Below are 16,539 nucleotides of genomic sequence, written 5' to 3' on the forward strand. Positions count from 1 at the left end.
GATCCATATTATACATTTTATAATGTGTTTTCTTCAGAACATTATTATAATTTGTCAGACAAGAGCAGTCTAGGGCCTGGTAGCTATCGTTGGTTTACAAATTCTAGCAAACCCCACAGAGATATGTGACTTGTGATGTATGGACTCGTATGTATAGGACTGCTGAGATACGTGACTTATTATGTATGGACTCGTATGTATATGACTGCTGAGATACGTGACTTATGATTTATGGACTCGTATGTTTAGGACTGCTGAGATACGTGACTTATTATGTATGGACCTGTATGTATAGGACTGCTGAGATACGTGACTTATGATGTATGGACTCGTATGTATAGGACTGCTGAGATACGTGACTTATGATGTATGGACTTGTATGTATAGAACTACTGGGATACGTGACTTATGATGTATGGACTTGTATGTATAGGACTGCTGAGATACGTGACTTATGATGTATGGACCTGTATGTATAGAACTACTGGGATACGTGACTTATGATGTATGGACTCGTATGTATAGGACTGCTGAGATACGTGACTTATGATGTATGGACTTGTATGTATAGAACTACTGGGATACGTGACTTATGATGTATGGACTTGTATGTATAGGACTGCTGAAATACGTGACTTATTATGTATGGACTCGTATGTATAGGACTGCTGAGATACGTGACTTATGATGTATGGACTCGTATGTATAGGACTGCTGAGATACGTGACTTATGTTGTATGGACTCATATGTATAGGACTGCTGAGATACGTGACTTATGATGTATGGACTCGTATGTATAGGACTGCTGAGATACGTGACTTATGATGTATGGACTTGTATGTATAGGACTGCTGAGATACGTGACTTATGATGTATGGGCTCGTATGTATAGGACTGCTGAGATACGTGACTTATTATGTATGGACTCGTAAGTATAGGACTGCTGAGATACGTGACTTATGATGTATGGACTCGTATGTATAGGACTGCTGAGATACGTGACTTATGATGTATGGACTTGTATGTATAGGACTACTGGGATACGTGACTTATGATGTATGGACTCGTATTTATAGGACTGCTGAGATACGTGACTTATTATGTATGGACTCGTATGTATAGGACTGCTGAGATACGTTACTTATGATGTATGGACTCGTATGTATAGGACTGCTGAGATACGTGACTTATGATGTATGGACTTGTATGTATAGGACTGCTGAGATACGTGACTTATGATGTATGGACTCGTATTTATAGGACTGCTGAGATACGTGACTTATTATGTATGGACTCATATGTATAGGACTGCTGAGATACGTGACTTATGATGTATGGACTCGTATGTATAGGACTGCTGAGATACGTGACTTATGATGTATGGACTTGTATGTATAGGACTGCTGAGATACGTGACTTATGATGTATGGGCTCGTATGTATAGGACTGCTGAGATACGTGACTTATTATGTATGGACTCATATGTATAGGACTGCTGAGATACGTGACATGATGTATGGACTCGTATGTATAGGACTCCTGAGATACGTGACTTATGATGTATGGACTTGTATGTATAGGACTGCTGAGATACGTGACTTATGATGTATGGACTCGTATGTATATGACTGCTGAGATACGTGACTTATGATGTATGGACTCGTATGTATAGGACTGCTGAGATACGTGACTTATTATGTATGGACTTGTATGTATAGGACTGCTGAGATACGTGACTTATGATGTATGGGCTCGTATGTATAGGACTGCTGAGATACGTGACTTATGATGTATGGACTTGTATGTATAGGACTGCTAAGATACGTGACTTATGATGTATGGACTCGTATGTATAGGACTGCTGAGATACGTGACTTATGATGTATGGACTTGTATGTATAGGACTGCTGAGATACGTGACTTATGATGTATGGACTCGTATGTATAGGACTGTTGAGATACGTGACTTATGATGTATGGACTTGTATGTATAGGACTACTGGGATACGTGACTTATGATGTATGGACTCGTATTTATAGGACTGCTGAGATACGTGACTTATTATGTATGGATTCGTATGTATAGGACTGCTGAGATACGTTACTTATGATGTATGGACTCGTATGTATAGGACTGCTGAGATACGTGACTTATGATGTATGGACTTGTATGTATAGGACTACTGGGATACGTGACTTATGATGTATGGACTCGTATTTATAGGACTGCTGAGATACGTGACTTATTATGTATGGACTCGTATGTATAGGACTGCTGAGATACGTTACTTATGATGTATGGACTCGTATGTATAGGACTGCTGAGATACGTGACTTATGATGTATGGACTTGTATGTATAGGACTGCTGAGATACGTGACTTATGATGTATGGACTCGTATTTATAGGACTGCTGAGATACGTGACTTATTATGTATGGACTCATATGTATAGGACTGCTGAGATACGTGACTTATGATGTATGGACTCGTATGTATAGGACTGCTGAGATACGTGACTTATGATGTATGGACTTGTATGTATAGGACTGCTGAGATACGTGACTTATGATGTATGGGCTCGTATGTATAGGACTGCTGAGATACGTGACTTATTATGTATGGACTCGTATGTATAGGACTGCTGAGATACGTGACTTATGATGTATGGACTCGTATGTATAGGACTGCTGAGATACGTGACTTATGATGTATGGACTTGTATGTATAGGACTGCTGAGATACGTGACTTATGATGTATGGGCTCGTATGTATAGGACTGCTGAGATACGTGACTTATTATGTATGGACTCATATGTATAGGACTGCTGAGATACGTGACATGATGTATGGACTCGTATGTATAGGACTCCTGAGATACGTGACTTATGATGTATGGACTTGTATGTATAGGACTGCTGAGATACGTGACTTATGATGTATGGACTCGTATGTATAGGACTGCTGAGATACGTGACTTATGATGTATGGACTCGTATGTATAGGACTGCTGAGATACGTGACTTATTATGTATGGACTTGTATGTATAGGACTGCTGAGATACGTGACTTATGATGTATGGGCTCGTATGTATAGGACTGCTGAGATACGTGACTTATGATGTATGGACTTGTATGTATAGGACTGCTAAGATACGTGACTTATGATGTATGGACTCGTATGTATAGGACTGCTGAGATACGTGACTTATGATGTATGGACTTGTATGTATAGGACTGCTGAGATACGTGACTTATGATGTATGGACTCGTATGTATAGGACTGTTGAGATACGTGACTTATGATGTATGGACTTGTATGTATAGGACTACTGGGATACGTGACTTATGATGTATGGACTCGTATTTATAGGACTGCTGAGATACGTGACTTATTATGTATGGACTCGTATGTATAGGACTGCTGAGATACGTTACTTATGATGTATGGACTCGTATGTATAGGACTGCTGAGATACGCGACTTATGATGTATGGACTTGTATGTATAGGACTGCTGAGATACGTGACTTATGATGTATGGACTCGTATTTATAGGACTGCTGAGATACGTGACTTATTATGTATGGACTCATGTATAGGACTGCTGAGATACGTGACTTATGATGTATGGACTCGTATGTATAGGACTGCTGAGATACGTGACTTATTATGTATGGACTTGTATGTATAGGACTGCTGAGATACGTGACTTATGATGTATGGGCTCGTATGTATAGGACTGCTGAGATACGTGACTTATTATGTATGGACTCATATGTATAGGACTGCTGAGATACGTGACTTATGATGTATGGACTTGTATGTATAGGACTGCTGAGATACGTGACTTATGATGTATGGACTCGTATGTATAGGACTGCTGAGATACGTGACTTATGATGTATGGACTCGTATGTATAGGACTGCTGAGATACGTGACTTATTATGTATGGACTTGTATGTATAGGACTGCTGAGATACGTGACTTATGATGTATGGACTCGTATGTATAGGACTGTTGAGATACGTGACTTATGATGTATGGACTTGTATGTATAGGACTGCTGAGATACGTGACTTATGATGTATGGACTTGTATGTATAGGACTGCTGAGATACGTGACTTATGATGTATGGACTCGTATTTATAGGACTGCTGAGATACGTGACTTATTATGTATGGACTCATATGTATAGGACTGCTGAGATACGTGACTTATGATGTATGGACTCGTATGTATAGGACTGCTGAGATACGTGACTTATGATGTATGGACTTGTATGTATAGGACTGCTGAGATACGTGACTTATGATGTATGGGCTCTTATGTATAGGACTGCTGAGATACGTGACTTATTATGTATGGACTCATATGTATAGGACTGCTGAGATACGTGACTTATGATGTATGGACTCGTATGTATAGGACTGCTGAGATACGTGACTTATTATGTATGGACTCGTATGTATAGGACTGCTGAGATACGTGACTTATGATGTATGGACTCGTATGTATAGGACTGCTGAGATACGTGACTTATGATGTATGGACTTGTATGTATAGGACTGCTGAGATACGTGACTTATGATGTATGGGCTCGTATGTATAGGACTGCTGAGATACGTGACTTATGATGTATGGACTTGTATGTATAGGACTGCTGAGATACGTGACTTATGATGTATGGACTCGTATGTATAGGACTGCTGAGATATGTGACTTATTATGTATGGACTCGTATGTATAGGACTGCTGAGATACGTGACTTATGATGTATGGACTCGTATGTATAGGACTGCTGAGATACGTGACTTATGATGTATGGACTCGTATGTATAGGACTGTTGAGATACGTGACTTATGATGTATGGACTTGTATGTATAGGACTACTGGGATACGTGACTTATGATGTATGGACTCGTATTTATAGGACTTCTGAGATACGTGACTTATTATGTATGGACTCGTATGTATAGGACTGCTGAGATACGTGACTTATGATGTATGGACTCGTATGTATAGGACTGCTGAGATACGTGACTTATGATGTATGGACTTGTATGTATAGGACTGCTGAGATACGTGACTTATGATGTATGGGCTCGTATGTATAGGACTGCTGAGAAACGTGACTTATGATGTATGGACTTGTATGTATAGGACTGCTGAGATACGTGACTTATGATGTATGGACTCGTATGTATAGGACTGCTGAGATACGTGACTTATTATGTATGGACTCGTATGTATAGGACTGCTGAGATACGTGACTTATGATGTATGGACTTGTATGTATAGGACTGCTGAGATACGTGACTTATGATGTATGGACTCGTATGTATAGGACTGTTGAGATACGTGACTTATGATGTATGGACTTGTATGTATAGGACTGCTGAGATACGTGACTTATGATGTATGGACTTGTATGTATAGGACTACTGGGATACGTGACTTATGATGTATGGACTCGTATTTATAGGACTTCTGAGATACGTGACTTATTATGTATGGACTCGTATGTATAGGACTGCTGAGATACGTTACTTATGATGTATGGACTCGTATGTATAGGACTGCTGAGATACGTGACTTATGATGTATGGACTTGTATGTATAGGACTGCTGAGATACGTGACTTATGATGTATGGACTCGTATTTATAGGACTGCTGAGATACGTGACTTATTATGTATGGACTCATATGTATAGGACTGCTGAGATACGTGACTTATGATGTATGGACTCGTATGTATAGGACTGCTGAGATACGTGACTTATGATGTATGGACTTGTATGTATAGGACTGCTGAGATACGTGACTTATGATGTATGGGCTCGTATGTATAGGACTGCTGAGATACGTGACTTATTATGTATGGACTCATATGTATAGGACTGCTGAGATACGTGACTTATGATGTATGGACTCGTATGTATAGGACTGCTGAGATACGTGACTTATTATGTATGGACTCGTATGTATAGGACTGCTGAGATACGTGACTTATGATGTATGGACTCGTATGTATAGGACTGCTGAGATACGTGACTTATGATGTATGGACTCGTATGTATAGGACTGTTGAGATACGTGACTTATGATGTATGGACTCGTATGTATAGGACTGTTGAGATACGTGACTTATGATGTATGGGCTCGTATGTATAGGACTGCTGAGAAATGTGACTTATGATGTATGGACTTGTATGTATAGGACTGCTGAGATACGTGACTTATGATGTATGGACTCGTATGTATAGGACTGCTGAGATACGTGACTTATTATGTATGGACTCGTACGTATAGGACTGCTGAGATACGTGACTTATGATGTATGGACTTGTATGTATAGGACTGCTGAGATACGTGACTTATGATGTATGGACTCGTATGTATAGGACTGTTGAGATACGTGACTTATGATGTATGGACTTGTATGTATAGGACTGCTGAGATACGTGACTTATGATGTATGGACTCGTATGTATAGGACTGTTGAGATACGTGACTTATGATGTATGGACTCGTATGTATAGGACTGTTGAGATACGTGACTTATGATGTATGTATAGGACTGCTGATGAGTAACTAGTTGTTTTAGCACGTTCACCACAATGACAATAATCGTCTTCCATCACAAACCATTAAGTGTCACCATTTTCATTCCAGTCGATGAGTGTGGACCTTCTTGCCTCTTTACAATATATTCTTTCGATAGATAAACCTGAGCTTGCTGCGTCTGCTTCTCTACTCTTGTCTTTGTTGCTTCTGTCTCAACGTGTTGTGTTGTTTTCCAATAAACACATACGTATCTTGTCTCTTCTGTCTTTGTTGCACAAGCTGCTAATCTGAATGAGGTGGAAAAAGGTCAGTGTTTCTACAGCCTTCTCTACTTATCTCTGTTGTATGTCACATCCTTATTTAAAGAGACACTAAACCTAAAGTCTATCTCTTCTAAATTTCCTTTTCGGTTGAATGCAATCTATTGTTCCCTGTTATCATTCATTTTAGGCTGTGGAGAGTCTGGCTGTTGTGTTCTTCAATCTGTTTATTGACAGGGAGTCCAGAAAAATATGTGCCCCGTGATTACTACTTTATATCATGTATCTGTCATCCATGTATAAGCTGTTGACTTTAGGTTTAATGCTCCTCTCAGGCAATGTATATTTTATAAGCTGTCTCATATCCAATGTTTAACTTTATTCCTTAATAGAAAACTAAGGTCATGCCCAGATTATTCCAAACCATGTCCTCCTTACCTTTCATGACCCACCTATTGTTACCCTGGTCATCCTTCTTTTCAGAAGCCATTATATCTTTATAGTAAGGGTCTACTGAATATGGGGATGTCCTACTTAGTTCCTTTACATCAGTCTTCATAAATGGTTATTGCAGATGGTGGGCAACAGCCGGCCGGGGACTCCCTTCATCCCTCGGGTGCTCACCCTGCCGCGCGTAGTTCCACTCTTCCATCTGTGTTCTGTAAAGTGAGTACAGTATACGGCTCTGTGCGCACACTATACTGTACTGCATACATACACTACTGTCTGTGCCAAAAATGTTTGATCAGTGGAAGTCCAATATTTGGGACACCCAGTGATCTCAAGAACAGCAGTCCAGTGTTCCTATTTATTGTGGAGAGACTATAAAGTCCCCATTGTGCTAGGTTGGCCACCGCTGTCCTGGATCTTCACCACATACCAGAGATCCATGTCTATATCTGGCATGTCTACCTTCTCATTGCTTCGTTTTTTTCCCAAACTCTCCTTTTGCTCCATAATTTTGTTCCCAGAAATTGTGTGTTACATTGGTAAAAACCTGTTTCTTCTGACTAATAACATTTACCCATAGTTCCTGAAATAAACCTTGATGACTACCTTGTGATATTAAACATAGTAGAATGGTTACTGTTTCTTAAAGGGCCGGTGCTGCTATGCCGGAGCGCAGCTGTACAGCTTGTTAATATATATTTTATGTTACAAGTCATCTCAAGTAACATGAAAGTGCCCCTCTAGGTACAATTCATGGGAGTCCAGTCATCTATTGCAGAGCTTCATAATCCAGAAGGCTTCTCTCGGAGACTGCTCGCTTCTGCACTAAGTTAATTATTCCACTTCATAAAAAGATACGTTTTGTGTTTCAGTACATAGTGGCAAGGGAAAGCTAAAGCAGGTGCTCCTCCAGCGGTTAACACGCTGCTACATAAAGCTGTCAGAATAACCTAAAGTACATTGCCACAAACGACAAGTGAACTGAGGGATGTTTACAGAAATGCAATAGTTCATTTCATTTTCTCGCCCACATCTTTAAAGAGCATTTACCCCAAAAACTGAGGCGTAGCTTATAGTTTCATGGCCCTAATGCCAAATCTGTAACAGCACCCTCCACCAATCATGTATAATTTATAACACTGGTGTTGGCACAGGGGTCTTTGGGGCCCCTCCGTTACCAGGGCCTGGGTGTGACTGCTACTTCTGCACTCCTATAACTACGCCTCTTCCCTCTAGCCAGAGCAGAGAACCCGTCCATGCATTGGATGACTGGCATGTAAAATTACATGTATGGCTGAATGTATGGCCAGCAGAGCTTCCCCTGGTAATAACAATTGATCACCAGGGGTTTATAAATCCAGACCGGCTGCGATCATAATGAAACAATCGCTTTATACATAGTTTTGCTACACCAAATGAATTTAAAATAACATGTATATGTATCAGTGTGGTCTTTAGTGTATATTTTTTTTATCCTTTATGCCTGTTTATAATCACCCACTTACGTGTCTCAGGCACTGACCATTAATCGTATGTATATATACATATATATATATATATATATATATATATATATATATATATATATATAGCAACATAATGTTGTAGACCAAACGAAGTGCCTTAAAAACAAGCCTCATCACACATCGGCAAATTAACATGTTTTTATATATATATATATATATATATATATATATATATATATATATATATATATATATATATATATATATACACATATATATTAATATGATATGAACTAATAGATAGATATTTCCAAAAGAATAGGCAGCACAACACAGGTTCCAATTCAGTAAAAAAAGGTTTTATTCACCCGTACGACAGTGCAACGTTTCAGCCCCCATGGGCCTTTCTCAAGCAAGAGAAGCTTGAGAAACGTTGCACTGTCGTACGGGTGAATAAAACCTTTTTTCACTGAATTGGAACCCGTGTTGTGCTGCCTATTCTTTTGGAAATACAAATATGGGACTGGAGTCTGAGGTCCTAAGGCTTGTGCACACACAATTATATTTATTTCACTATCTTTTAGATAGATAATAGCCGCACTGATAATGTTAGTGAAAATTGTGTCCCAAAAAGTTTATTCTAAATAATCTTTTTCTAAATATGCAAATTGGACTATACTAGACAAGTGGTGTCAGCACCAGCGATTTCCCTGAGGTGGAGCCTCCTCACAGCCTCTGACCCTGTCCTATCAGCATGAAGCTGCTTCACACAATGTGAGAGACTAAGGCTGGGGGGAAGGGGATCACTTCAAACAGCCATATCTCCGGCTGTGAACCACCTAGAACAGCGGCATATGATAAATGAGATTCTAATCTTTCTTATGGCAAGAGCAGTTCTAGCTGTGAAACTACCGGAGATATCACCGGTTGAAAACAGCCGGGAATGGAAGTTGTATACTATATGATCAGGCTGTGTTGGTGGGCTGGGAATAGGAGAACTGTATGACGCTAATTGGACAGCGTCATACAGAAAACATTACACCGCCAAGAGTGAAAAGAAAGAGTCCCCTCCCATTTGGCAAGTATAGCAAAATTAGCATATTTAGAAAAATGCATTTAAAAAAAAATAAATCACATTATAGCACCTATTAGGTTAGTTAGGAGAAAGGGCATTAATAAACTAGTGACAGATCCTCTTTAAGGTTACATTATGTTGTATTTCAGGTGAATTATGCGAAGAAAAGCTGGACTTCTGTTCCCAGGAAGTAAATCCATGTCAGCACGATTCTAAATGCATTGTGACGCCGAAGGGATACAAGTAAGTCGGGGATAAAGCGTAAATATTGGTATTTATAATCTTGGCCGTTCTCCAGTGTCGTATAAGTTCTTGTATTGTCCTCTTTTGTCAGGTAGTATAAATTCTATTCAGATATTTTTACTTATATGTTTCCAGGAAAGCTTGATGGCATCAAATATGGCCGTGTAAGTGTTGTAACTCCGCTTTCCCAGTCTGAATGTTAGAGATAGCGCCCCTACTCCTTATCTCAGCATAAGTAGGTCGGATTTGCCATACTGGACTCTAGTTTGGTGGAAAAGCATTGGGGGGGGGGCACTTAACAGTAGAGGACGACTCCGGGACTTATATTTACATATGTTCTGTGATATTTGAACAGTCTAGTATGACTGACACACACATGGAAAATCTAAACATGTATTATTTTCCATTTATCAGATGTGACTGTACCCCGGGATTTGTGGGGGAGCACTGTGATATGGATTATGATGATTGCCAAGACAACAAGTGTCGGAACGGTGCACGGTGCACAGATGCAGTAAATGGGTATACATGTGGGTGCCCAGATGGCTACAGGTGAGTCTGAATCCAAACCTTGGGGATTGCCATGGATATAATGTTCACTCCTCCCCAGCAGAAGACATGGAGTCGTGATAATGAATGTCTTCTGTTTTTCAGTGGTCTGTTCTGTGAGTTTCCACCTCCTATGGTCTTACCACGTACAAGCCCATGTGATAACTTTGAGTGCCAGAATGGAGGTCAGTGCATTATGAAGGGCAGTGACCCGTCCTGTCAATGCATCTCTGGCTACCAAGGGAGCAAGTGTGAAAAACTCACAAGCATCAACTTTGTTAACAAAGACTCATTTATACAGATCCCGTCAACAAGGATCAGGTCTCAGACCAACATTTCGTTACAGGTTAGTCAGCTGGTATAGCTTTATTTATGTTCATTTGGCATGTACTGTATATTATGTAGTGTTAAAGTTTCTCAAACTAAACCCAAGTAAAAAGTTGCAAGTGAAGTAAGTATAAGTATGGTTAAAATATAATTCCGGCAGCCAAACAAAAAACCGCCCTCTATTCCTACCCCTGACCCCTTTAAAGCCGAACACAGACTGGTGGCCATCGTCCCACTATGTGTTATGACAGTAGAAGCGAGGGGGTGTTTGTTTGTATGTATATATATATATATATCTATACCTCACTAGCCCTTCTACTGAATATCCCTACTCCAGGATCGTGGAGACCCTGTGGTGTCACTGACTGGCTGCAGTATCAGTTGCTAAGCAACGTCTTGGGTATATTTCAGCCAAGCTTAGTAGGAAATACTGTATATAAAAAAAAGTACACACATAACTTTTTTAGTGTCCGCCATTATGGTTTCCACCACCATGTTCGGTGCTTAGTGTAACAGTGATTGGACAAAAAAAGTAAACACATTTTCAGTGCCTCATGGAAATTATTTCCTATGAGGCTCAGTAACTGAGTTGACCACAGTTGTGGTCACCTCAATTTGACACACCAGAGCGATTCTGTAGTTTGAGGAAAGGTAAGATCAACTATATATTTTAACTAAATAAAAGTGTGGGGGCTTTATTATTTTTTCTATGGGAGGGAAAATTGGGGAAATGACTGTGTCCGACTATGGGTAACTCAAAGCAGATCAACCAATAATTATTCTACTAGAGCTTAGTTTTTTTAAGGGCCATTTTAAAAGAGCACAATAGGGACGCATATTAGGGTCCACATTGTGGCTGCAACACCTAAACCACTGGTGGTTCTACTGAACCCTATTGTATGAGCCTGTGGTGATCTAAGCTCAGTTCAGGTAAACCAAAGGGTTTGGATGTTGTATCCTTAATACGGACCCAAATATGCAGAAATATTACGGCCATCTGAAACGTGCATAAGGCTCCAGTTAGCTATTATTAAAGAGGACCTGTCAGTTCACCTGACATGTCTGTTTTTAGTAAATACTTGTATTTCCCATAAAATAACAATTCTGGAGCATCTTTTCTTAGAACTCTGCATTGTGCCATTCCCCTGTTATTCCTCCTACAAATGTATAAATAAATTGACAGTTGGGTGTTACTATTCCCCTTATCAAAGGGGTGTGTCTGTACATAGTCTCACTCTGTCAGCACTGATTGGACATTGACAGTCTGTGCAGGGACACACCCCCAACTGGTAACACCCAGTTGCCAATTTATTCATAAATTGAAAGGAGGAATGGCACAATGCAGAATTTTAAGAAAAGATGTTCCAGAATAGCTCTTTTATGGAGAATTCAAGTATGTACTAAAACAGACATGTCAGGAGAGGTGGCCGTGTATGAACTTTATAAGATACCTGTATCATCTGATCACACAATCAAACCCTTATTTAGATATAAATCTTAGCAGCACATAAAGGGGAGGTTTAATAAGTAGAACACATTGAAATTCCTTGTGAAATGGGATCCTCTGTTGCTGCTCCAAAAATCTGTTTTTTTTATTTCTTCATTAATGTCATACAGATGTTGATTCATGTCAGAGTAAAAGAAAGTACATGTCACATTACTCCATAAAACATATGAATATGTTTATTATTATACATTATGCGTAATGTGAAGAGTGGATTATTTTTTATATTACTTAGATAATATTGATATTAGCTAGGTACACCCAGGTAAGGTCAAATTAAATAGATATTTAGGGTAGATAAAAGGGGATTTGGGGTCCAGCAAATAACACTTTTTCTTTAAAAGTTATACAATTTTCAAAGATCTCAGTTTGCTGTCGTTGTATGTGATCGACATTGTTTACTTCCAGGGTATAAAAATGTGACCTGGGCATGAGATGAACACACAAGGTGCATGGATCGTTACAGTCGCAGTACATATATCATAACTCTCTCTTGTAACGAGCCTGACACCTGTGTTATTACCACATTATCAGGACAGATTTTTATTCATTGGATAAAAACAACGAGGGTTCCCGTTCAATAACAGTAAACCGAGATCTTGAAAATCATAAGGAATTGATAGAAAAATTGCATAACTCTTTAAAATAAAATGAAAAAGCTTTCTTTTCTGGAATGGAAGTAGTCCTTTAAGGGCTCATGCACACGGCCGTTGTTGTTCTTCAATGTCCTATCTGTTTTTTTTTGTGGATAGCATATTGAACCATTCATTTCTATGGGGCCATGCACACATCCATGTGTCCGCTCCGCAAATTATAGAACAGAAACACCCATTCTAGTATATGGGTCCGCAAGAAAAAACCGATAGCACACGGAAGCCACTAGGGTCAGTGTTTTGCTGTCCGCAAAAAAACAATGGTCATGCGTATGACCCTAAGGAACATTTGTAACCTAGGAATAGCAGCACTAGAGAAAGGTTTCATATATGGGTTTAGAGTTCCAACCTGGACACCCAAATGAGGACACTCTTGAGATTAGCTAATATCCAGTGGCGTAACTACCGCCGTAGCGGCTGCTACGGGGCCCGCGGCATGAGGGGGCCCGTGTCGCCCGCCGGCACGGGCCCCCACCATGGCCGGAGGCTCCGCTAGCAGCCGCTATGGCTGCTACAGCGCGACACCACTGAACACGACTACGGCAGAGCAGGGAGGTATCTCCCCGCTCTGCCATTAAACAAAAGACATGTATCCCCTATCCACAGGATAGGGGATACATGTGTGATCGCTGGCAGCGATAAGGAGAACGGGGGACTGAAAGTCCCCTGAAGTTCTCCATCACAAACCTCGGACTTCCGGGGTCTGTGTCGGCAGCTCCGTAGAAGTGAATGGAGCGCCGGTCGCGCTTGTGCGCATGCGTGACCAGTGCTCCTTTCATTTTTATTGAGCTGCGCAGACCCCGGAAGTCCGAGGTTTGTCATGGAGAACTTCAGGGGACTTTCAGCCCCCCGTTCTCCCTATCAATGCCAGCGATCACACATGCATCCCCTATCCTGTGGATGGGGGGGGCTGTATGGCGTTCCCTACAGGGGGGGCTGTATGGCGTTCCCTACAGGGGGGGCTGTATGGAGTTCGCTACGGGGGGTCTGTATGGCGTTCTCTACAGGGGGGCTTTATGGCGTTCTCTACAGGGGAGCTGTATGGCGTTAGCGCCATACAGCCCCCTCTGTAGATAACGCCATATAGCCCTCCTTGTAGAGAACTCCATACAGCCCCCCTGTAGAGAATGCCATACAGCCCCCATTGTAGAGAATGCCATAGAGCCCCCTCTGTAGATAACGCCATAGAGCCCCCTGTAGATAATGCCATACAGCCCCCTCTGTAGATAACGCCATACAGCCCCCTCTGTAGATAACACCATACAGCCCCCCCCCTGTAGGGAACGCCATACAGCCCCCCTGTAGAGAAAGCCATACAGCCCCCTCTGTAGAGAACGCTACACAGCCCCCTCTGTAGATAACGCCATACAGCCCCCCCTGTAGATAACGCCATACAGTCCCCTCTGTAGATAACTCCATACAGCCCCCTCTGTAGATAACGCCATACAGCCCCCTCTGTAGATAACGCCATACAGCCCCCTCTGTAGATATCTACAAAGGAGGCTGTATGGCGTTATCTACAGGGGGGACTCTGTATTGCGTTCTCTACAGAGGGGGCTGTATGGAGTTATCTACAGAGGGGACTGTATGGCGTTATCTACAGGGGGGGCTGTATGGCGTTATCTACAGAGGGAGCTGTATGGCGTTATCTACAGGGGGGCTGTATGGCGTTATCTACAGGGGGGCTGTAAAAAAGGCACTATCTACAAGGGGAGGTTGTGTGACACCCAGGGGAGGGGGGGCCCCAGTCAAATATTTGCTATGGGGCCCAGTCTTTCCTAGTTACGTCTTCTAATATCAGTGAGTCTAGCAGCTGAAACACAGCTATGGTCCGGGGTAACATGACCCCCATTCTAGTGAAAAGGTGGCCATTAAAAACATTTTCATGCTGAGTCCGCAAGAGTGGGAGCCTGATAGGGCATATGGACATGGGTGGTCCTAATGGCACAACCTCTTTAAAGAAGCATTCTTGGTCTTTATTATTAGGATTTTTAAACATGCCCGTTTGTATGGGTCATTGGACGGATCGTCCTTTACTATTTTTAACTGGCAGTAATTTTTTGAATGGACTCTTGATGTACGTTTGGTTATTGTTCCAGGTGGCCACAGATGAGGACAGTGGGATCCTGCTCTACAAAGGTGACAAGGATCATGTAGCATTGGAGTTTTATCGGGGAAGAGTGCGAGTTAGTTATGACACTGGAAGTTACCCGGCATCTGCCATTTACAGGTACGTTTATGGCTGCACTTCTATCCCGGACACAGATTTCTTCATAGGGTGGTGGTAAAGGTGAACTAAATAAGTAAAGTTCTGTAACTTTGCATTGCAGTGGACCTGTTACTTGGCAATACAGCTTGGTGCGAGGCATAGAGATGTGTGCCTATATTGATTCCTTTACTAAATGTTGTCTTCTCCATTTATATCACATTACCGAATAGTCTGACGGCTTTTTACCCTCATGTAACTCTGTAAAGATGTCGTTTTTCTTTTACTCTATAGAAATCTTTTTTTTTTAAAGATAATCTATCACCAAACTTTTGTTTGATTAGGGCATCCACTAGATGACACCATCATGTATTGAGTGCTACTGCCATTGGCCCCCAAACCCTACACACTGTATGTTAATCCGCACATCCCTCAAAGCTGATTGGCTGAGAAAGATCAGGAATCTGGCTTTACAACTTTTTTTTTCTTTTAAAGGTGCCAATTAACAGGTCATGTGATCCCGCTTGGGTATGACCACTCAGTCGAGATGCCCAACACTTCGAGGAACTCTGTATATTCAGTAGACATGCATTATTTCTCCAAGTGCTGATCATCTCCTATGGCTATGCTGAGGGGTAGGCACTGCTTGTTGATCGCTGAGGGGTAGGCACTGCTTTTTGATTGCTGAGGGGTAGGCACTGCTTGTTGATCGCTGAGGGGTAGACACTGCTTGTTGATCGCTGAGGGGTAGGCACTGCTTGTTGATTCTTCTCATCCATACATATGCATATATACGTTTAAAGGATGAATAACTATATGATAAGGAAGATTTCCCATTCAGGACTCTATAAATGTTCGGTAACAACTGCTGTGGGTGCTGCAACAAAGGTTATTTTAAATGCCACTCAGCTTTACCAAAAACAGATACATTGAAGCCTCTTTGAGATGACCACCCAAAATTGCAGTGAAAAATAGTTTTCTAAGGGGGTGATCCTATCAAAGAAGAGGACAATATACACAGAAGATAGGGGAATGGAAAATATGTCTCTATATCTGGTCTATATGTGGGGTGATCTTCTCAAAAAGGTGGTCTTTTGGAGAGGTTTCGCTGTATTCTATTGTTAATGTTTGAATGACTGAATAGAATTTTCAAAGACATATTTACTAGCAATTTTTTTTAAATTATTTTGTAGGAAATGGCCTTTAACTGCAGATCAATCTCTTTTTGTGTATTAT

General features: G+C 41.0%; 1 protein-coding gene across 3 annotated transcripts in view; it reads left to right on the plus strand.

Moving 5' to 3' along the window:
- Positions 1–16,539, plus strand: part of SLIT2 (slit guidance ligand 2) — a 293,209-nt gene that overhangs the window by 254,451 nt on the left and 22,219 nt on the right. For 2 of the 3 annotated variants that reach the window (XM_075858543.1, XM_075858558.1), the window contains exons 29-33: positions 6,850–6,876; positions 9,971–10,064; positions 10,479–10,616; positions 10,719–10,959; positions 15,197–15,327. In XM_075858543.1, coding sequence (XP_075714658.1) covers positions 6,850–6,876; positions 9,971–10,064; positions 10,479–10,616; positions 10,719–10,959; positions 15,197–15,327 — 631 coding nt within the window. The remainder of the gene's footprint in view (positions 1–6,849; positions 6,877–9,970; positions 10,065–10,478; positions 10,617–10,718; positions 10,960–15,196; positions 15,328–16,539) is intronic. The other variant, XM_075858552.1, reaches the window with a different exon arrangement.

The sequence above is a fragment of the Rhinoderma darwinii genome, chromosome 1 (genome assembly GCF_050947455.1).
Source record: "Rhinoderma darwinii isolate aRhiDar2 chromosome 1, aRhiDar2.hap1, whole genome shotgun sequence".
In the NCBI taxonomy this organism is placed as follows: domain Eukaryota; kingdom Metazoa; phylum Chordata; class Amphibia; order Anura; family Rhinodermatidae; genus Rhinoderma; species Rhinoderma darwinii.